General features: G+C 35.7%; 1 protein-coding gene across 3 annotated transcripts in view; it reads right to left on the minus strand.

The window, feature by feature from the left end:
• Positions 1–23,367, minus strand: part of LOC132117205 (unconventional myosin-Vb-like) — a 49,153-nt gene that overhangs the window by 14,996 nt on the left and 10,790 nt on the right. For all 3 annotated transcript variants that reach the window (XM_059526326.1, XM_059526328.1, XM_059526325.1), the window contains exons 2-16: positions 17,162–17,272; positions 16,198–16,369; positions 14,427–14,571; positions 12,032–12,188; positions 9,667–9,810; positions 9,498–9,579; positions 7,432–7,539; positions 7,217–7,326; positions 6,837–7,102; positions 6,427–6,508; positions 4,385–4,525; positions 4,014–4,136; positions 3,314–3,397; positions 959–1,105; positions 736–833 (exon numbers count right to left, since the gene is read on the minus strand). In XM_059526326.1, the coding sequence (XP_059382309.1) occupies positions 736–833; positions 959–1,105; positions 3,314–3,397; positions 4,014–4,136; positions 4,385–4,525; positions 6,427–6,508; positions 6,837–7,102; positions 7,217–7,326; positions 7,432–7,539; positions 9,498–9,579; positions 9,667–9,810; positions 12,032–12,188; positions 14,427–14,571; positions 16,198–16,369; positions 17,162–17,272 (1,970 nt within the window). The remainder of the gene's footprint in view (positions 1–735; positions 834–958; positions 1,106–3,313; positions 3,398–4,013; positions 4,137–4,384; positions 4,526–6,426; positions 6,509–6,836; positions 7,103–7,216; positions 7,327–7,431; positions 7,540–9,497; positions 9,580–9,666; positions 9,811–12,031; positions 12,189–14,426; positions 14,572–16,197; positions 16,370–17,161; positions 17,273–23,367) is intronic.

Consider the following 23,367-nt stretch of genomic DNA (forward strand, 5'->3'; position numbering starts at 1 on the left):
AAAGGAACATCTGGCTACAAAAAGTGAGCATGTCACACCACAAGAGATTTGGGGTGTTACCTAGACCTACCGGATCTTTCTTTTGAGCATAGAGCACATCTCCCGTGAGAGAGGCATCCTGCAGCGAGACTGCAGTCCGCTCAGGGACAGGAGGCTATCTGACTCAGACCTCTGTGACTGTGTGTTTACAACCTTAAGAGCATGTGACTGACAAAACCCTCTCAATTTAGCATCCTTGGAAGGGACTTTTGTGCTCTGAATTCGCAGAGGACACAAACAGAGCAAAACAAGACCCTATCCTTTCTTAGAAATATGAACTTTACAAAATAAATATGACAGACTAAAGAAGAATATGGTGTAACATTAAAAAGCTGACAAATACTATATAAGACGGAAACATTTCTTTTTATTACAGTATTTGGAACAGAGCAGTCAATAGTACATCAGGTTTTCACTCGCCTCAAACATTTCATGGAAAAATAATTTAAAAAGTGTTAAATCAGCAAGTAGTTTGGTTTTAATTATATTTTACATAACTGTATCGGCTAATTCTTAGAAGAGATTTGATGTCTGATTGTTGGAGGAAATTAACAGTGCAATTGAGGTCGATCAAATGTCTCTGTCCAGCATGACTCTAATGTTCTCTGGCAGCTTAAATTAATTTGCTGTATACTGCTCTATTTATATGCAAGATAAACTAGATAAGTACTAATGGATGGATAAGACCAAACTTACACAAAGGATTCCTTAAAATCATTGGGTTTAATGCAGCGCACATAATGAGGGGTGGTAGCATTCAGGGTTTCCATCAGAAGATGTAGAGAGTTCCTGAACTGTGAATAGGAAAAAGTTTGCATTTTATCATTATGTTATGCACCCAATCTTAATACGCAACAGAATGTCAGTGAAACCGCTGTCCAGCATAAATCTGGATCTAAAACTGGCCACCAAGTCTCACCTGGGTTCCCACAGTCTTCCTGTGCTCTCGGTTGTGGCCTTTTGGAACTGGTTTGGCAGCCCGGACATTGATCTTGGAGGTCTTGCTGGTGGCTGAGGGAGGACCAGCATCTTTACCATCGTGGAAGAGATCTGCAACCAGCTGGAACTGTACCAAAAAAGTCAAAAGTCAAAGTGTTCAAAAGAAAAAATATAATATAATTTAAATATATTTAGTAGAGGCACAAGAATATTAATACATTTGATTATATAAGGGTCACATGAAGAAATCTTGACTGCTTAAAGCTTTCCATTGATATTACAGACGCATCACATCTTACATAAGGGGCATACTTTTTTTTTTTTTTTAGCTAGACTAGCGCAAAATTTGCATTCAACTGCAGCAGCACTTCAAAGCACATTGGGAAGCCCTTTAAAATCCACTCCCTGAGCATCCACCGCAAGGCTGGTGCACAGTGTGTTTCAATGCATCCCTAATACCATGATCCTGTCAAGATTCAAGGCTCGGAGACAGAATACAGATGACATCATTAAACTGCTGTTGCTGTAAGTCTGATACAGTAGGACGACACTGATAAACAGAGAAGCTGGACTAAATACAAATTAAAAGTGCGGACAGCAGTGGTATCCCGAGTTGAACAGGGTTGGAAAGTACTGAGAAATTACATTTAAGTCAAATTTAAAATTCAAATGATTTGTTATAATTTAAACTAAAAAAAAAAAATGAGGGTAACACTTTAGTATAGGGACCAATTCTCACTATTAACTAGTTGCTTATTAGCATGCCTATTAACATATTGGTTGTTTATAGTACTTATAAAGGACATATTCTGTATGACCATATTCTACATATTCTTTAATCCTACCCAATACCTAAACTTAACAACTGCCGTACTATTAATAAGCAGCAAATTAGGAGTTTATTGAGGCAAAAGTCACAGCTAAAGGTTTGTTAATAGCGAGAGTTGGACCTTAAAATAAAGTGTGACCACAAATACAATTTTAGACTGAAAAGGATTTCATTTGCCGTTTTAAATCAACAAGAAAAAATATAGTATTTTTTAAAGGAATAGTTCACCCCAGAATGAAAACTTTTACTTTCCCTCAGTTCATCCAAAATGTAGATTAGTTTGGTTTTTAATCAGAACTTTATCATTCCTTTAAACAAATATTTCAACTATGATTTGATTTTAAAAAGACAATAGGGATGTTTTTTTTCATAGGAGGAAGTGTTATTATGGAGTAAGTATTATGTTAAAGTTAAAACGTCTTACTGGTGGATTTTTTTCACTTGACAAGACTTAAATTGATGGACTGGAGTGGTGTGGACTACTTGTGGATTATTGTGATGTTTTTAATCAGCTGTTTCGACTGTTTGCGAGCAAGTGATGTAATGCTAAATTTCTCCAAATCTGTTCCAATGAAGAAACAACATCTATATCTTGCTTGGCCTCACGATTGCTAAATTTTCTGCACCATTTTCATTTTTGGACAAAGTATTCCAATAATAAGAACATACATAACATACATACTTGAATAGTATTTTTTAAGTGCTGATCAGTGGTAGATGAAATAATGAAGTTATAGACATCACACAGACTGCTCATTAAAACAGCATAAGATCATGTTTAATTATTTGTGTACAACCTAATTAATATGAAAGAGCTAAGCTTTCACCATTTCATCGATAAAAACCACAATGAGGGCCCTGTCTGATGAGAGCACTCCAGCTATCCTGAAGAGAACATAGCTGGGAAAACATATTTAAACTTCAGATAGCAGTGCTGAAAACAGTTATCACTTGAGACAAATTGATGTTTAAATTGCACTTCTTCCACAGGGGCACCTCATTACAAGAGTCCTAGTGGAAGTTTCATTTTAAACTCTGTCCCGCAGAGAAGATCTTTAGCTTGTAGACGCTGATGTGCTGTTGTCTACAAATGAACTTATCTTAGATTCCAGTGAATTCTGTTGCCAAGAAACCACAGGACAAAACACTACGAGAGAGATCAGTATTGACAAAGACAATGGATATACTATGAAATCTCGGGTTAGGATGGATCCGGCTGTTCGAGTGATACAGTGCTAGGTGTGGACAAGGTCAGGCCTCTTGTTTGTCTGGAAACTTTAAGTCAATTAACTGCTTAAACAGGCCAGAGAGCAAAACATGAGCTCAAGTGTGATTTCAATCATGCAGACATGAGGAAGCGTGAAGCATAAACAGAGGCTTGGCTGGATGGGGAAGAGTAACATAACGGAGTTAAATACACTGAGAAAAAATACAAATAAAAGCCCCCACAAGAAATAAAAAAAACAACATTACATTTTATTCTTAACAAAAATATACAGTGCTCACCTGACTGGCCTTGAGGATGTTTATCTGCTCTTCATAAACAGTGTCTCTGTTCTTCTCCAGGAAGCCGTCACACTGGTATTCAACCTGTCATAATGTCACAAGTGTGATGCATTCATCAGTACTACACTAAAAATAACATGCTACATCATTTTTGTGCCCCCAAACAGGCATAAAGAAGAATCATCTATTTTAGTTGCATTCATCATGCATTATTAACCAAAATCATTTGTGTTGTGTAACACAATTTTCACAATTTCATAAGTTGGGTTTCAGTGAGCCCATCTGTGCAACACACATTTTGCTCATTTCCACAAAAAATATTTACTCCATCTTTTCAATTTAAACCTGATACAGATTTAAAAATGGAAATGGTTTACAGCTTAAAGTGTGAAAAGCCTGCTTTGTTTGTAAAAGAGTTTTAGGAAGTTAAAGGGATAGTTAACCCAAATATAAAAATTCTGTCATTAATTCCTCACCCTTGTTTCGTCCCAAACACGCAAGACATTATGAGTCCATTTTCGGAACACAAATTAACTTATTTTTGATGAAATCCGAGAGCTTTCTGACATGAGTTTGAATAATTAATGACAGAATTTTTAATTTTTGAGTGAACTATCCCTTTAAGCATGATAGGTTTGGTAATATTATATCCCAGCAGCACCCTGAGCCCTATAGTGTGTTTAGTATAAGCTGAACAAACCTTATCTGCAAAGTGGACCACAATGAAAGACTTGTTGGACATCCTGGGCTTTTCGAAATGCCCGCTTTTTGAATGCTGGCTGTACAGCTTCTGCGCCCAGTTTTGATCCGTTCCTTTAGGCACCTGTCAGATGCAGTAAAGAAAAATACTTTGAACTGCAGGAAACTGAAAACATAATTTGGGTTACCTGTAGCAGAAATAGCATGATTAGACTCTTGAAGCTGCTCGGATTCATACTCAAAAACTTCAAAGAGGCAGAGGTCTTTAAAACTAAATGAGACGCTCTGTTCAGAGACCTGTTTAGATAACATGCCTCTCAAATTCTCTTTATCGTATTCTCAACAACTGTTTTCTCTCTGCTCATGACTCACCTTACACTCTTCATCAAGAAGGTCCAGAATACCAAGCTTGGCTTCAATGAGGTCAATGCACGGCTGGTTATCATAGAAATCTATAAGTGTCCAGGGGATCTTCTCCTTCATATACTCTTCTTGCTCCAGTTTAAACACATGCTAAGGAATAAATGATGTATATGCATTAGGTAAATGCATCAAATACATTACATTTGAAAATAAATACAGCCAAGAGTCATGACAAACACATGGGTAATTCCTGTCATGCAGTACATTTTCTAACTTTTTCTAACAATGAATGCTTTTGTATTTGTACACCGTATAATCTATTTACTTATAAACGCAATTCTTAAATGCAATTGCAATTCTAAATTGTAAAAGGTCCTAGAACATGATTATGCAACTGGCTTTTGTTATTCAAATTAATAATATAAAAGACTAGTAGGATAGAAAGTGATACTGAAAGCCACAAAAAAAAAAATAAATAAATAAAAACAACTGATTAGAAAGTGATAAAGAAAAACTATAAAATTATTATCAATTAAAATAATATTCCTGAGAATATTAATGGATTTTAATGGATTATTCTTTAGGAAATGGCCAGATTTCTTTATTGTAGATGTGCACAACACTAATAAATAATAAAACTGTTATTCTTTTTTTTTTTTTAAATAAAAAACAAAAAATGTTTTTATTTTTTATTTGAAAAAATAGAAGTTACTATTATTAAAGGCAGTGTAGGTAATACATGTATAAACAACTTTCTTCCAAATTTGTTTAAACTTTCTATATATATCAATGCATAATTAAAATGTAAGTACTCTGATAAAAAGAGTATAAAAATCGAGTGACTCTAGACCGTTTAATCTGTATTAAACACAGCTCATTATTTCCATTTCGGGACGAAACATAGGATTGGCTTAGGCGACTGTCACTCTCTCGCAACCATGGCAACCACCCTTTTGCCACACATGACCTGCCCACTTGCGCGTGCACGTTTGATTTGAGGAATTCAACAGGCACGGATCCTAGGAATACCAAAACAATGGCAGAGAAACAGCAAGCAAAATTCACAATACCAGCCTATGCAGTTAGTGAAGGCAAACCAGGCAAAAAAAGGAAGACAGTAACAGTACAAGAAAAGGCAATGAACAAAAAGTCTTTGGATAAACAAATAAATAAAACGCGAGTTAATATCGGCGTGGCTTTCCAGCAATGGCAAGAACTGAGGGAACTCAAGGGGCTGAAAAGTGACTCCTTGATGGCTTTATTTCTGCTGGACAGGTAAATCTTTCTTTTTGTATTTTGATCATACATATTTTTTGTTTATTTTTTCATGAAGCATGTGTCATTAGCACACGTAGCTGTGTAATATAGCTAACATAACATTACTTAGCGAGCCTAGTAGAGACGATAAAGCCCAGAAGGGAGGGGGTGGAGTGAATGGAAATAATGAGCTGTCTTTAAAACAGTCGTGAGAGGTCTACAGACACTCGATTTTTATACTTTCTTTTTCAGAGTACTTACATTTTAATTATGTATTGATATATAAATAAAGTTTAAACAAATTTGGAAAAAAAGTTTTTTATACATTTTTTTTACCTACCCTGCCTTTAATAAAAGTTATTAAAATAAAACAAAAATCATTTCCAATTTTAAAACGTGAGAAAAAATTATAATCACTATTATGATACTTCATCTAATAAAGTAATACTTAATAAACAGTATACGTCTAAATACTCCATATGAGTGACAGTGAAATTAAAACTAGACACCCTGTTCAGAGTTCTGTTGTGAAAATCTATAAATTATTGTTCAAAATGTTAAAAAAATATATTATTAATAATATTTTAAATAAATTAAAAACATTTATAACTTAACAAAGCTAATATGATTTTAACCTTAAAATTGAGAATATACATTATTTAGCCTATACAATAATACTTTATCCAATATATTAAGACATTTAAGATAGTATATACCATTTATCTAAACACTGCATAGCACGAGTGGCCCAAAAGACACTAACCATATGGATCTATTGCTAATCTTTTACTGACCGAGTTGAACTGTTGCTGTAGTTTCTCATTGGCGTAGTTAATACAGAACTGCTCAAAGCTGTTGATCTCGAATGTTTCAAATCTGTTGGGAGGTGAAGACATGTTAACAAAATCAATCCGATTTCCCTGAAAACAAACACAACACCTCCCACACTTCTCTCTGCATCCTATAGCTTGGCACTTCTCTGCTTATTTACTCTAATGCTGATCAATAAGTTCCCCTCTTTGAGAAAGTAATTAGTCCCATGGTCAGAAAGGCTTAAAGGTAAATGCTGACTCTAAAAACTCAATGCAGTTTCTGCTAAGGGAAGGTCAAAAGACAAGACATATTACTCTACTGTATATAAGAACCCAAAGAGCTACGTTTCTAAAGCTGTACTTGCATGCCTTCTAATTATCACAAGCATTACCCATAGATATCCAACACCCCAATGAAGGAGTGCTGTTTGGTGGACGTGTGCAAGGCCTTATTGATGTGCTCCACGATCCAGTCAAAGAGATGGGCGTAAATGTGTTTAGCCAGGGCGTCTCGGGCGTTGACCGCCTGGGCATATGACACATTCTTCACATAGGTCTCGGCAGTGGTCACCAGCTTCCTGCGGCACAGCCAGTGCTCCATCTGTTCCTGCTCTATACCCAGCAGCCGACAGAAATGATGTAAATGTGTGTCATCCCTCTGCAGGTGCAAAAAGAGATTGTATTTGTTTAGTGAAGGATAGTCAGCAGTTTAATGGTTGTGTGCTAAAATAAATGGCATACACTAAAGACACAATATTTGTTGAACACTTACGTTGATATGGCAGGATTCTCCATCTCTCTCTGACACAATCCCCACGTTCCCCAGGTGCAAGATGGAGGCAATTACTTTAAAGATGCTCACTTGATGGATCTCTTTCACACCTGCACAACACACAGTGTCACCATGATAAATATTTATGTTTGACACTCAATATGGCTTGTTGAAAAAATCTTGGTTATAGTCATATTTATTGCAGAAGTTTTTACCAAGCATTGTAAGAGCCTCTCTTGTCTTCACAAGGTCCTCAGCGTCGTTCACCCCTTCAATAAATATGTTCTCACCAAGAGATGTGTAGGTAAAGTCCTCTGCGCTGGCTAAAACATGAGGGTGAATATAGACAATTTGAATGAGTAAGACTTAAAGACTGTCAGTGGCAGCATTCTGATAAAAATTATGCACGCTGGCATTCAAAAGTTTGGGGTCAGTAAAAGCTTTTTTTAAATGTATTCAACAGGATGCATTCAATTCGTCAAAAGTGACATTAAATACATTGACACTGTTACAAAAGATTTCTAGATTCTATTATATATTATATTGAACTTACTATTCATCGATTAATCCTGAATTTTTTTTTACTGTTTCCACTAAAATGTTAAGCAACTGCTTTCAAGACTGATAATTATACTAAATGTTTTTTGAGCACCAAATCAGCATATTAGAATGATTTTTGAAGGATCATATGACACTGATGACTGGAGTAATGGATGGCAAAAATTCTGCTGTCACAGGAATAAATTACATCTTAAAACAATTAGAAAACTACTTTAAATAGTAATAATTACATTTACATTAAGTCATTTTGCAGACACTGTTATCTAAAGCAACTTACAAATGAGGAAAATAGAAGTGATCAAAATCAACAAAAGAGCAGTAATATGCAAGTGTTATGACAAGTCTCAGTTAGCCTATCAAAGTACACATAGCAAGATTTACATACATACATACATATATATATATATATACACACACACACACACGTATATATATATATACACACAGTGTTACAAAGTTTTTTTAAACTTTTAATAAATTGCTGTGATTTGCATCACAAATGTATAAGTGTTATGATTTAAATTAATTAGACATGCTTTTTGATTAATAATTAAATTTAACCATTAAAAAGGAGTTGAGAAAAAAATAAAACAGAAAAAAATGGAATCCAGAAAAATGTAAATGGAAAACGGAATTTGGAATAAATTCCCTAAAAAATTTTTAAAAAGTAAAGTAATGAGTTGTGAAGTTACTTTTCAAATGCAGTAACTAGTAAAGTAATCTCATTACAATTTACAGAAGTAACTAGTAACTAATTAAATTTTTTGAGTAACTACCCCAACACTGTGTATATATATATATATATATATATATATATATATATATATATATATATATATATATATATATATATATATATATATATATACACACACATACATATATGCTGAGAACAGCTATCGTCAAAGCATCAGGATGAAAAGAGACACAGTTGAGTGTCATCAGCATAGCAGTAATATGAAAAGCAATGTTTCTGAATGACAGAAACTAGTGATGTCATGTAGACAGAGAAGAGAAGTGGTCCAAGAACTGAGCCCTGAGACACCCCAGTAGCTAGATGTTGCGACTTGGACACCTAACCCCTCCAATAATATTTCCAAATACATTTTTATTACATTTTAATAAATAAATAAAAATGTGCATATGAATATTTACTAAGTAAAAAAAAAAAATTAAGATACTTTAAGACATTACATTAAGGCCCTGTTTACCCTAATGCATTTTTGTTTTAAAATTGCGTTTTCTACATGCTTGGAGCGGTCGAATGGGGAATTTTCCTATACATATCTATGGGTACAACTATGAGCATGATGTCATTGTTTAAACAGTCATCAATGATACGCAGAGCGAATGTGGGAAGCCATGCCATCATTTACAAAAACTCTCAGTTTTGGTCTGTTTACACTGAATCACAACCCAAGAGTTTTCATACTAAAATGAAGTCTGAAGCATTTTCTCGTTTTCAACCCTCAAAAAAACGCCAGAGTAGTGTAAATGATAATAAACAAAAACACAAGTGTAAACATAGCCTCATTTGACAGATGAGCTGCATCATGCCTCACATTTTTTTTTATGATGACCTATAAAACCTATTTCTGCCATCAAACAGTATGTATCGTCATAAGGCTCAGCCCTAGTCAATGGCAAATAAAAACACTTGGATTTCAAAAATACAGTTACAAGTAACCAAACTTGCGACCGAGTTAACTGGACCACTTACTCAAGGTAAGATCTTTAAACTCTGGCAAAGAGGATGAAGCACAGAGCTGGTAGAAGATGTGATAGTTCCTCTCTTCCTCAGCCTGCAAAAATATACTGATGTTCAACACTTGGAAAAGCACAAGAGGCTGCAAATGAATCTTAAAGCACCATTCCTATATGAGACGAACCTGAAATACTACTCTGGACTTCTCAAGCAGATACGTTCGCATGTTGGCACCGATAATGTGATATATCCTATCGAAGCCGATCTGGATATATTTCCCGAAACGGCTGCTGTTGTCATTGCGGGTGGTTTTTGCATTTCCAATGGCCTGCACAGAAGAAAAAAAAATAGTACAGTCACTCTTTGGTTGGTTTAATCTGAAAAGGGAGGTTATCAAATTACTATGATGCATAATGGAACATAAGAAGGGTGGAGAAAGAATTTCACAACATAGGGTGTAGCATAATTGAGGATCCGTAAACCTAAAATCCTGTTCGCTGCATCATTTAGAATGAGTAATTATTACCATGATTTTATATTATTCATTTGTCTGAGCTGGGGTGTTATGAGTCACCTGTAGTATGAGGATAGTCTATGTCTAGGTTCCCATCCTAAGAGGCCCTTCTATCACCAATGCTCATTTCCACAGTAATGATATCTCTAAATTGACTGAGATATGGGTGCTCTCGTTGGCACTCAGATTATCTTCCTGAAGGCCACAAGTGCCTGCTTTGCTCTTATCTGTTCAAACAGGCCTGCCGATTCTTGAGTTTAATTTTGCAGCTCAAGTGTGGCAATGAGATGGAGTGATGAGTGAAGTAAGGACACCTTTACAGCTGCTGTACATGACGTAAGTACCTGGTGTCACAAGTTTATTAAATTAAAACACAAATTATTCTGGTAATGTGTCTGTGTGTGAAGCAAGCCAATTAAAGGGTTAGTTCACCCAAATTATGTCATTCATAACTCACCCTCATGTCGTTCCAAACCCGTGAGATCTCTGTTCATCTTCGGAACACAGTTTCAGATATTTTAGATTTAGTCCGAGAGCTCTCAGTCCCTCCATTGAAGCTGTGTGTACGGTATACTGTCCATGTCCAGAAAGGTAAGAAAAACATAATCAAAGTAGTCCATGAGACATCAGAGGGTCCGTTAGAATTTTTTTAAGCATCAAAAATACATTTTGGTCCAAAAATAGCAAAAACTACGACTTTATTCAGCCTTGTCTTATCTTCCGGGTCTGTTGTGAGCGCGTCCACTCGATGTAACCGGACCTTCTTGAACCAGTTCACCAAATCGAACTGAATCATTTGAAACAGTTCGCATCTCCAATACGCATTAATCCACAAATGACTTAAGCTGTTAACTTTTTTTAATATGGCGGACACTCCCTCTGAGTTCAAACAAACCAATATCCCGGAGTAATGCATGCACTCAAACAGTACATTGACTTAACTGCTGTGAAGAGAGAACTGAAAATGAACACAGAGCCGAGCCAGATAACGAACAATAGACTGACTCGTTCACGAGTCAAGAACTGGTTGCATCGGTTTTCGGATCACCAGTAGTTCTTTCGGACAGTTCGATTCAATAAACCCATTGAAGAAAATGGTTCACCGGTTCTTTTGCGCTCGACGTAATGACATCATTTGCGATGATTGCCCTTGATTCAAGCCTTTGGTTTACCGACGCTCATAACATTAGCACAGAATCAGTTCAGAATCAATCACAAAAAAAAAAACAGTTCGGTTCAGATGCTCTGTGTGTCGGTCTGCTTCACGGTGAATCACACATGCGCAGTATCATCAGCTCCTCGGTTCTCGAATCGGACGCGTCTGACAGAAACGGTTCTTGACTCGAAAACGAGTCAGTCTTTTGTTTGTTATCTGGCTCGGCTCGGTGTTCATCTTCAGTTCTCTCTTCAAAGCAGATCAGTCAGTGTACTGTTTACTCTGAGATGGTTTATTTTAACTCAGAGGGAGTGTCAGCAACATTAAAAAAGTTAACAGCTTAAGTCATTTGTGGATTAATGCGTATTGGAGACGCGAACCGTTTAAAACGATTCAGTTCGATTTGGTGAACTGATTAAAGAAGATCCGATTACATCGAGTGATTCGTCTGCGAACCGGACATCACTACACACCAGTGAACGGGCTCACAACAGACCCGGAAGAGAAGACAATGCTGAATAAAGTCGTAGTTTTTGCTATTTTTGGACCAAAATGTATTTTCGATGCTTCAAAAAATTCTAACTGACCCTATGATGTCACATGGACTACTTTGATGATGTTTTTCTTACCTTTCTGGACATGGACAGTATACCGTACACACAGTTTCAATGGAGGGACTGAGAGCTCTAAATCTAAATCTAAAAAATCTTAAACTCTGTTCCGAAGATAAACGGAGGTCTCACGGATTTGGAACGACAAGAGGGTGAGTTATTAATGACATAATTTTGATTTTTGGGTGAATTAACCCTTTAATTGTTTCTTAACTGTTTAACATCATGTGGTGACTTTAATTCTCACAAGAATTAGTTCATAGCATACCTCCATGATGGGGCTGGAGGCCAGTACTTTCTCTTCGACACTGGTGTCATTCGCTGAACCTCCCACTGTGGCGAAGAAGCGCATGGCGTACTTTGCGGAAACTGTTTTACCGGCTCCCGACTCGCCACTCACGATTATCGACTGGTTCTTTTCATCTCTGCAGAAGAACAATCAGGTTTAAACACTGATGAAAACAGCGTCCCTATGAATAACTGAGATTATACTGTTTATCCATTGTTAATATAAAGCACATACAACTAATAAGAAGTATATGAAACATAAGTACCACAGTTCCCCGGAAAATACAATATTCAAATAATTCAGGATAATCAGAATATTTAATAGAAAATGTATTTATTAAAAATGGACACGGTAACATAATTTGAATAAATGGAATTGGTAGTTAGTTTAGTAATTTGATTTAAAATTATGTGGTATGATTTGTGCTGGTACAAATATGACATAGGCTTCAAAAATACATAAGCTATAGCCTCATATGAAAATTCTATTAAATTCAATACACATTACTGTCCCCATTGGGAAACATTACACTTTTAAATATAGATTGTATATTTTACATTATGGCAGCAAGTGGGAACCAGTGACTGTTAAAATTTATATGACGTCTAAATCATTCAATCAAGAGATTTGGCCAAAAACTCTGGATGAAACAAGTCTTCACTTATTTATTTCTAATTATTTTTTTATTTATTTAGTTCTTTTAAAGTTGGGTCGCCAAGATTTTGCCAAGTAAGACATGTTCCTGGATCAACATCTTTTGATGATCCTGGATCAACATTATTGTCCAAAAGTATAGACTTAACCCAATCCCTACCCCTAAACCTAACCCTACCCATAATTTATTCCTATAACGATAGCTGATTAACAAGGGTGTAGAAGCACCTAAACCTGATTGTCAGCATAAAACTGATATTCCCTGAAAAGTTTTAATTCTGACTGGTTGATTAACAAGGATGTTGATCCAGAAACATGATGTACTTGGGGAAAATCACGTTCACAGAAATGGATGGGTCAACAGTGTAATTATAAAATTACAGAAATTAATTACCGATGTAATTACATTCAGGATTTTTTTTTGTATATAAGTACAATGTAAAACATGTATGTACACAATAAGTGCATTGTATTCAATTATTTAAAAGTCCAAAGTCCATAGTAGTTATGACCAACTGATATAAAGTGGCACAAAATACATATTCAAATTAATGAAATGTATATTTATTTTTAAATTACCAAATGTTTTATAAATATAAATGGACCAACAGTGTGAGAAAAGAGAAAATAAACATTAAAATGGGCTTTTTCCTTATGGGAGACTAGCCTCATTGCAGTTGACAAATGTAGTTAAAATCCTCCAATCTAAATCCCACTGGATGCTGCTGGTTGGTCTATATGCACTAGACACACACACACACACACACAGACACACACAGACACACACAGACACACACAGACACACACAGACACGTCCCAGGAGAGCTACCTCAGGAAAACCCAAATGCAGCAAAGAGCCGTTTTGACATTCTTAAATAATTGAAGTGTCCATTCAGTGAATCTGGCTTGTGTAAAACCGATCAAATGTCAACACAAGTCTGACCACAAGCTTTGCCTTGTCTTTCCCTCCGCTTTGCCTGAGGTTATTTTAGAGCTTTAGCATTAGACAAGTCATTAGTAAGTCATGATGTCTCTGCGTGGGATGTTTAACTCCAGCTTAAACCTGATGTGCAAATGGCTTTGTTTTTTGTTTCAAGCAACAAAAAAAACACATATAAATACAAAGGTTCGAAGAATGATGTTGCGTGCACTGTGATTATCTGCCCACTCTATCCACTATTGAGTCAAGCTGAACTTTTCAGATTTTGAGCATATCCGGAACTGAATCTGATTTGAATAACTGACTGTCCACACAGTGTTTGGTGTGATTTGCACAGATCAGATTTCATGTAGTTTGTTGCATTTCAGACTATCAAAAAATGATCGGATTTCATTCAGTTCTGCACTACATTTGGGACAGTCTGAACGAGGCTTTAATAACTTAAACTTTTCTTGAAAAATGCTTATTAAAAGAATTTGGAATGGCTTTGACCAAAAAGAGTTCTCTAAGAATAAAAGAGAAACTAAAACCTTTTGTAACAGTTTAAATATATTTCTGTCTCTTTTAATACATTTAATGCATCACTGATAAATAAAAGCATTGCCTTTAAAAAATCCTCCATTTAATAATCCAATCAGAAATGAACTGTACGTTTTAGGTTTGTTGACTTGTGTTTTGAAGGAGTGGTTTTGAAAGAGGGGGTGTGTTTGAAGCTATTAAGATGAAAATGATTTATAGCATCAAGAACTTTTTTAGGACTATTATAAAATGAGTACAAACCTGGCCATCTGTTTGTACGCTTCCTCCGCCACAGCAAATATATGAGGGTCCATGTCCCCCATGTTCTGGCCGCTGTAGGCATTGATGACTTCTTCTCCATAGATCTGAAGCTGCTCATATGGGTTGATGGCCACCAAAACGATTCCTAAAAAGAAAGATTGATATAGCTTTACCCCTACAACTGTGCTGCACTGATGATCCACAGTACCACATTAATTAAATCAGACGAAATCTTGAGGATACTGATAAAATAAACAAGTTAATTAAATATTTGCTCAGAAATCTCAGCTAAAATATCAGGAGACTGGAATGATGTCACAACAAGCAAAATTAGTTTAATGCATGATGGGTCATCCTCATAGAGCGAACACAAAACAGACACATGCCTGTGAAAGTAAAAAGGAGCAAACATAAAAGAGGAATCATAAGGCAAAAGGCATTGACGACACCTGACAGAGACAATAATGGGAATCATTCAGTCATTACAAAACACAACAGAGGGAACCAACAATAAAACAAGACAAACATTTAGACATGAACTATCTGTGAGACCGTACGACCATGGCCTAGGTGTATACACTGTAAAACAGCCTACACTCTTTTTGATTGCCTCAGAACTTTTCAGTAGAAGTAACACACCCACACATAAAAAGTAAACCCAAAATGCAACAACCTTTTAACAAGGGCATGATGTCATAGGGACCGTAACTAATAGAAACCCTGAATGTAATGAGTGCTGACTAAATAGAGATGCTGTCTTTGTTCCTCTCCAGTAAAGTCTGTTGACCCTGGATACACAATTAACATATTAACAGTTAGTGAGAAGTAATTTGCAAGAAGCCCGGAGAACCCCACTTAAGAAACCAAAATCTGTCTCACAAGATAGTAACTACAATGAAGAGTGAAACTACAATTAAACTAGGACATTCATCACCAGTGTTTGGAGTAATGCATTACAACTAACGCGAGTTACGTAATCAGATTTCTTTTTGGAAGTAAGTAGTAAAGTAACGCATTACTTTTAATTTACAAGAAAATATCTTTTTACTTTTTCAAATAAGTAATGCCGGGTACTTAGAATAAAGTTCCATTAGTTAATGTATTACTTAACATGAACAAACAATGAACAATACATTTATTACTGTATTTATTAATCTTTTTTAATGTTAGCTCATGAAAATACAGTTATTCATTGTTAGTTCATGTTAATTCACAGTGGATTAACTAATGTTAACAAGTACAACTTTTGATTTGACTAATGCATTAGTAAATGTTGAAATGCACATGAACTAAGATTAATAAATGCTGTAGAAGGATTGTTCTTGCTTAGTTCATGTTAACTAAAGTAGTTAACTAACATCAACTAATGGAACCTTACTCTAAAGTGTTACCAAAATCAGATTTAGTTTTACTCAAAATTAATAAAAACTGTTTAAAGCAACTCAGAATTTCACTCAAAGCTTTAATAGTTAAATATGTTAAATAATACAAATATCCTTTATGCATTTAATCCAATTTTATTAACTAATTTGCTGCTGACCTTCGATGATCCAATTCAACCATACTAATAAGCAAAAATTATCTAAGATAAACTAACATTTCTTCTTTTTTTATTGCTGAAATAACTAAGTAAATATATTTATCAACTAAGTAAATATATTTATCAAGTTATGATCATAATAGGACAAATATAAACACAAATAAATATAAAATAGCCAATATATCAAAGCCATTCTCTTTAACACACACACACACACACACACTGACTTACCGCAGTAGGTGTAAATGTGATTGGACTCGAGGAAGCGGACCTTGAGGTTGTGGAGCACAGCAGGCTCGTGGAGGTAGCTGAGAGCCGTGAGGTCATTCTCTCCTACCAGAATATCAGGATTCCGAAGAAACGGAAGTGCATTGTCTTTGGGACCAATTGAATATTCTAACGTCTAGGAATGGAGACGGTAATGCCATTAAGTAGAAACAGTAGATTAGAGATTGATGGGATTCAAACCACAATGTCAAGTAACTCCATGGGCTTCAAGAGTCACAAAGTGTCTTTTGGCCGACTGAGAGTGTTAGTAATGCATTACAGACACACAAGCTTCAATACGTTATGCTGATCTTTATTTCATCTACTGGTTTATTTAGGTTTCCCCAACATTTTTTTTTGATAATACACTCGAGAATATGGCGTACAACCTTCCCTCTCAGGGCCTGCGCTGCTTAGACACCAAAACATGATTACGGATTCATAAGACACACTTTCCTCAGTACGGTGAAACTCATGTCATGACTGAGATTTTTTGTTTTGTAGTCAGAGGAGAAAATAATAATTTTTTTTCTTTGTGCCAATTTTGTCGACTAGAGGGACCCTTTTTTTTTTTTTTTTGCTACTTTTCAAATATAACTCAAATCTAACTATTTCAAACAAATTTTTTTGTTGTTGTTTTTCTTGGTTGTCCTAGACCAAGCCTTTTGATTTTAACATGAAAATTATTCTATTTTTAGAGGATTTTTCATAGATTCAAATAAAAAAGCAGATCTAATCAAAGACTGCAATAAACAAACCGTTTCAGTATTTATTGTTTGAATAATTTCCCACAATGATAAAAAGAATTACCTCCTAATATTCTTTTTTTCCCACTGGCATTTTTTGTTTTAAATTTAACAATAAAACAAGTCATTAAAGTGAATGCAAGATTTGTTGGTGGAAGATAAAGGGGAGGGTTTTTACTTACCGATTCATCTTCTAATTTGAGATGAAGCACTGTGTCACCCTCCTTAAAATCCTTGATGATTTCAGCAGCCTTCCAAACCTCTTCTGGGTCAGGGATCCAAACCCGGGTGTACTGAAACAAATGAAAACCACCTTGAAATAAAAGAAACCTCTGATATTCCACCATAAGCTTAGCTCACTCAACACATATGAAAGCAACACATCTGTGTTTGTCAGTGTAATATGAACATACAATCATGGTTTTGCTTATGTAAGAAGAGAACAACCCAAGTGGTCATTCATCTTCCCAGTGAGGAACTGGCAAAACTCAATAAAGCTTTATACAGAAGAGCTCCAATGCTTTTATCAGCAGACTCTGTATATAATTGGAGGATCAGCAGTACAGGCAGAAAAGTTAACAGAGATAAATCAGTACCGCAGCAGGATGTACACAAACTATGTTTGGAGAATTTGGTATATCCTTCAGATAAAATGATCTTTGAGTTGATATATATTAGTAGCTGCTGGACAACTAGTTGGTCATCATGACACAGACAGAGGTCTGCATTACCCAGCAAAAGACTAATGGAGAGGGATTCCTTCCTGTTACCCTGAGAGTTAGCCAAGATATTAAAGAAAGTGAGAGCCTCATGAATCAAATAAAAATATATACCGCTAAATAATAAACCATATTGTCTTGTGTCTAAACATTTGTGTGTAGGTGATAAACTGAAATCAAGCTGAAGGCTAAGAGTATGTAATGAGAGAGTGCGGTTATCTCTCCTGAAGGCGGTTATAAGTTTCCGCTGGCGATCTGTGTGTAAAGAACGCAGCTCTTGACCTTCAAAAAAAAATCCACGAAACACACTCTGGTGAATAAGCCGCTTAAAGAGCTGCAAGTTTATTAGAAGCACATTCAGTGGCTTAATCCACCACAACTCTGTATGATGAGCTTTAATAGATTCTTAACTAATAAATCATGATCTCAAATTAAGCAGCAACCAGTTAAACGCGGTTATAAAGTCTCACATTGGAACAACAGCAGGGATATTTGAACCAAAAAAAGAGAACTTGGTCTTCCTTGGGTCGTTCCAAAATTGTATGACTTACTTTCTTCTGTGCAACATAAAAAACATATTCTGAATAATGTACGTGCGGTCACCAAAATGGTTTGTTTTCCAACTTTCTTCAAAATATCTTCTTTTGTGCTCCACAGAGGAAAGTCACACAGGTTTAAAACAACATAAGGGTGAGAACTGATGACAAAATGTTCAGTTGTCACTTTACCTATAGCACTGCATCGATTTCAAAACGCTGTCTGACACCAAATTGACTTCAGTGTGTAAGATTACATTTAACAGTGTTATTAAATTATAATAGGATTAGGAAATATAAAAAAGGTTTGGTTTATTGTCTTACAAACAGAAGTTGCCCTCAATTGTGTACAGTACTGTGGAAAAGACAACTCAGTCCTTCCTGTTACGCCTGAACTTTGCACAGTGTTGTCCACTGAAGTCGCTCCATATCAGAGACTTCCCAGGTGACAACAGTATTTTCAGTCCTAGTCAGAGGCGGAGTGAGATACTCAAGATACTACTGAATCAGGTGCTGAATCTGAGTGGGCTGCTCACACTTTCACATGGCGTTAGTTGCAAAAAGCACAAGCATCCCTGAATGTCTAAAATAAGTTGTATGCATGGAAAGGAGGTGATTTTTGTTATTCTTGAGTGTACTTGTTCATACCTGATTTAAACAAAGATATATGACAACTAGCAAAGCCTACATTTCTACAAGTCACACCTGCAGCCTGACTGAATGTCAAGATCTTACTGGGATCATCATACATTCTGGGACAAAAAAGGACAAAAAAGTGCATGGTGTATATCCAGTTCATCTGATCTAGTCTGACACAATGGGGACGTACTTTAACGGAGATGAGTGAAATGTCGGGATGTACTGAACAGAGACAGTCTGCCTTTTAGGAGTCTGTGCTGTGCTTCAGGCAGAAATAAAAAGGAAAAAATGGGAGCGAACAGTGAGATTCACTGAGACACAGCAGAAACAGACATTTCGATCGAACAGCAGGGGTCCTGTCTGGCTTTGCAGTCAACTCACGTCACTCCATATTTTATTGTGTCAGTGCAGCGTTCAAAGGGCTCAAGAGACACAAGTAGCTTGACGATAATAAGAGCTGAGAGTACGGACTCATCTTAAACTTTTTGGAGCACTGCATAATTTTCGTGAAGTGGAAAAAAAGTAAGCTGTCCCCTCAATGGTCCAGTGTTATCAACCAACGAGTAACAATTTGCTAGACAGTGGCAGAGGTATTTATAATTTCAAGAGAAATTTGGAAGACAAAAAAAAGGTTAATACTGTGAGTGTTAAGTTGATTTAGTCAACTTCTTAAAAAATATATGAATGACAGCGCACATTAAATAATTTACAAACAAACATTTTACCAAAATACAAATAAATACTGTTCTTTTGCTGTTCTGTTCTTTCCATTAAATCAAAGAATCCAGAAAAAAATGTATCCTGGTTTGCACAAAAATATCAAGCAGCAGCAAAGTTTAAGTTTTGATAATAATAAGTTTTGATAATAATAAGAAATATTTCTTGAGCAAAATAAAATCAGCATATTAGAAAGATTTCTGAAAGATCATATGACATTGAGATTGAAAATGCAGCTTTGTAATAACAGCTACATTTTAAATTATAATAAAACAGTAAACAGGAGGAAATTAATTTATTTTATTGTAATAAAATCACTATAGTATTGTTTTTATTGTATTTTTGATCCAATAAACACAGCTTTGGTGGGCATAAAATAACTTTCAAAAATATTTTAAAAATCTTATTAACCCTTAATTTGAAAAGGTATATCGTTTAATAAAAATTTTAAATATTTTTTTTTTTATTAAATGTAAAACAATAACCATATTCTGTTTAAATCTTAAAACAGAATATGGTTATTGTTTTACATTTAATTAAAAAAAATAATAATAATTTTGTCAGTGCATAGCAAAGGCCAATAAGTCATGTGCTTCAAAGTCAAGACAAGGTTAGGTTTAGCCACACTGGCTGATAATGCTGGTTTCATGTGTGCCCTCTTGTACAGATAAGTACGCACAATAGTTACATAAATTCTCTGAAATATGGGTTTTAATCTTATCAAAAATGCCACTTTGGGGCTAAAGTACGTATCTAGTGGCCTTTGTTAAAATTAAAACCCTACAAACGTGAACAGGATCTTAATAATTAAGGACGCCTGTGGTTTAGAATTGTGTTTGGACCTCATTTGGTCCTGGAAACTACCTTTGACTAAACCTTTGTGATGGACACAAAAGAATAATGACTTAACTACTAGGTTTATACCTGGGCAATCTATAATTGCTGATACAGATAAAAACTGACCTATTTTAACTCATATGAAGAACAAAATTGAATAGAAAAATCCTAGAAACCAGCCCATTCAAGAATATTCAAAACACAAACCACAGACACAGACACTCGACGTAAGTACGAGGAATCTGGGACAGGTGTGATAAGCAAATGTACCTTATCCCATGAAGACATGCATCACCTCTGACAATTACTGGAGCTACAGGCTAAACTACACTCTTTTGGGAAACTCTCCTGATTTAACAGACTTCACATATTTTAAAGGGACAGTTCATCAAAAAATGAAAATTACCCCTCACATAATTTAATCTCATAACATTTTTGATGTCATTTCGATGTTTTAAGTCATTTAATGGCTTGTCTTCAATAAAACTAACAAGGCTGCCAAGCTCCAGTAAGTACAAAAAGTGTTGTGTACTATACAGGTTAGCAAATTCAATGAAGCCATAGTGTGAAAAACAGCCAGAAATGTATGTTATTCACTGAAAACCTTGTCTTGACAGCTGCAGTCTACATTCACTTTTCTGCAATAAAAATTGTTTTAATTATCCTTTTAAAAGCTTTACGTACATACAGCAGAGGAACTTCACAGATGGGCATGTGTACAGAAAGCAAAATGAATGAACTGAAATATGATGCTTTGACGTCATTAGTTTCTCAGTAGGGGTGTGCATGGATAGTCGAACATTCGAATATTCGTTCTGCTCTAATTATTCGATAAATAAAAATTATATTCGAATTTCGAAAAAAAAAAAAAAAGTTCACAATAAAACCTAATTTGGTCACTTTCTGTGATTCTCCACGGCATGTTTGAAGATGTAATTAATGAATGAATAAGGGGCCGTTCACAAAATATTGCGCCGCTTTCTCCTTCTTTCCAAAGCGCTCGGGCAGAAGCGCTGCTGAGGCGTCTGCCGTTGCTAAGCAACAATGACGGCTCTCTCTCTGGAGAATCACAGAAAGTGACCGAATTCAAGAACATTGTTGCGGCATCTCTCAAGCAACGAATAAACACCGCTAACTTGGAGAATGCAATGAAAACTCCTCTTCTCGCGTCTGCCCTAGACCCTCGGCACAAACATCTCAGGTTTCTCGATGGAAACATGAGAGAAGTAAGAAAAAAAAAACTTTTTTGAACATTATCAGAACATTTTCCTTGATGCGAGTGGTGCGGATGCAGCCGTCGCACCAACGATGAAGAGGATGCAATGCCCACTCGTCGGAAAAGGCTGAGCCAGTTCTTCAGCGATGATTACAGAGAGTCCAGCCGAGACGAGTGGGAACAGTTCTTGCTGGAGCCATGTATTCCACCAGATGAGGATCCCATTCAGTGGTGAAACGAAAGCACAAAGCGCTTCACAAAACTTATTCACTTAGCACAGCATTATTTGTGAGTCCCGCCAACGTCTGTGCCGTCAGAGCGCGTTTTCTCCGCGGCCGGCCTTATTGTTAACAGACTAAGGAGCTGACTTTCCCCCGATCATGTTTACATGCCTGTGTTTCTTAACAAGAACATGTAAAGCAATAGAAAAAAATAAAAAAAGATTTGCTGATAGTTTAAAAGTTTCAAAGTTAAGTGTAGGCTACGTTCTACAATAGCCTTATTGCTGCAGGCTGCTTTACGTTTTTTCTTTGTTCACTTTTTTTTTTTTGCGGAAAACGTCTCTTCCTAGTCAGAGGAGAACTGGCTCCCCAACTGAGCCTGGTTTCTCCCAAGGTTTTTTTCTCCATTCTGTCACTGATGGAGTTTCGGTTCCTTGCCGCTGTCGCCTCTGGCTTGCTTAGTTGGGGTCACTTCATCTACAGCGATATCGTTGACTTGATTGCAAATAAATGCACAGACACTATTTAACTGAACAGAGATGAATTCAATGATGATCTGCCTTTAACTATCATTTTTGCATTATTGATACACTGTTTTCCTAATGAATGTTGTTCAGTTGCTTTGACGCAATGTATTTTGTTTAAAGTGCTATATAAATAAAGGTGACTTGACTTGACTTGACTCTGATGACAAAACATTTGGAGTATATTATGACAGCCACAGCAGAGGATTGTGATTGGAGGCCTGGGTGTTTTTCTACATTGTCAAGGAAGTAACAACAGTTACAGGGTTGTACTTACTGTACAGTGAAGACTTTTAAACAAAATATCATCTGTGTCAGCTCATTAAGGGAATAGCATTACAGCAGTGTTTTTAGAGCAACATCACGGTAATAGGGTTAATTAACAATTGAAAATTACAGTAATGATACATGACAAACATTTGTTTAAATAGATGTGATGCTTTAAAGAAAACCAATTTCTGGTTCAGGATGCATATCAAATACATATCAATAACGCATATCAAAACTAGTGTTGCAACAATTTATGCAATACACGCTAATAATTAAATCTGGGTGCATGGAAAACACATTAAGTCAGGGAAGCATTAATATTCTTCTAAATGTATTTATCATTTTAAATTTAGTGACTGAATTTAGAAATTGTTGGGAACTTTTGGGATAATGTAAGTACACAACTGCATGAAATAATTCACGCTGTGCAAGTTGTTTTTGGATATTTTATGAAGAAAACATTACATATTGTGCGTTTAAAATAAAATATGTGTATAATGTTTGATAGACAATATTTGGCACAATGTAGAATTACAGCTAGAAAAACTAATTTTCTAGTCTAAACATACTAAAAATACTGACTTTATTACTACTTTTGTGGCGATTTCAAATGATGAGGTTGATATGGCCATGGTCATGAATGCTGGAAAAAGCACACTGTATGTGGTAAAATCATATGTCACGTGACATAAATGGAGAACAGTGAATG

The sequence above is a fragment of the Carassius carassius genome, chromosome 36, assembly GCF_963082965.1.
Source record: "Carassius carassius chromosome 36, fCarCar2.1, whole genome shotgun sequence".
NCBI lineage: Eukaryota > Metazoa > Chordata > Actinopteri > Cypriniformes > Cyprinidae > Carassius > Carassius carassius.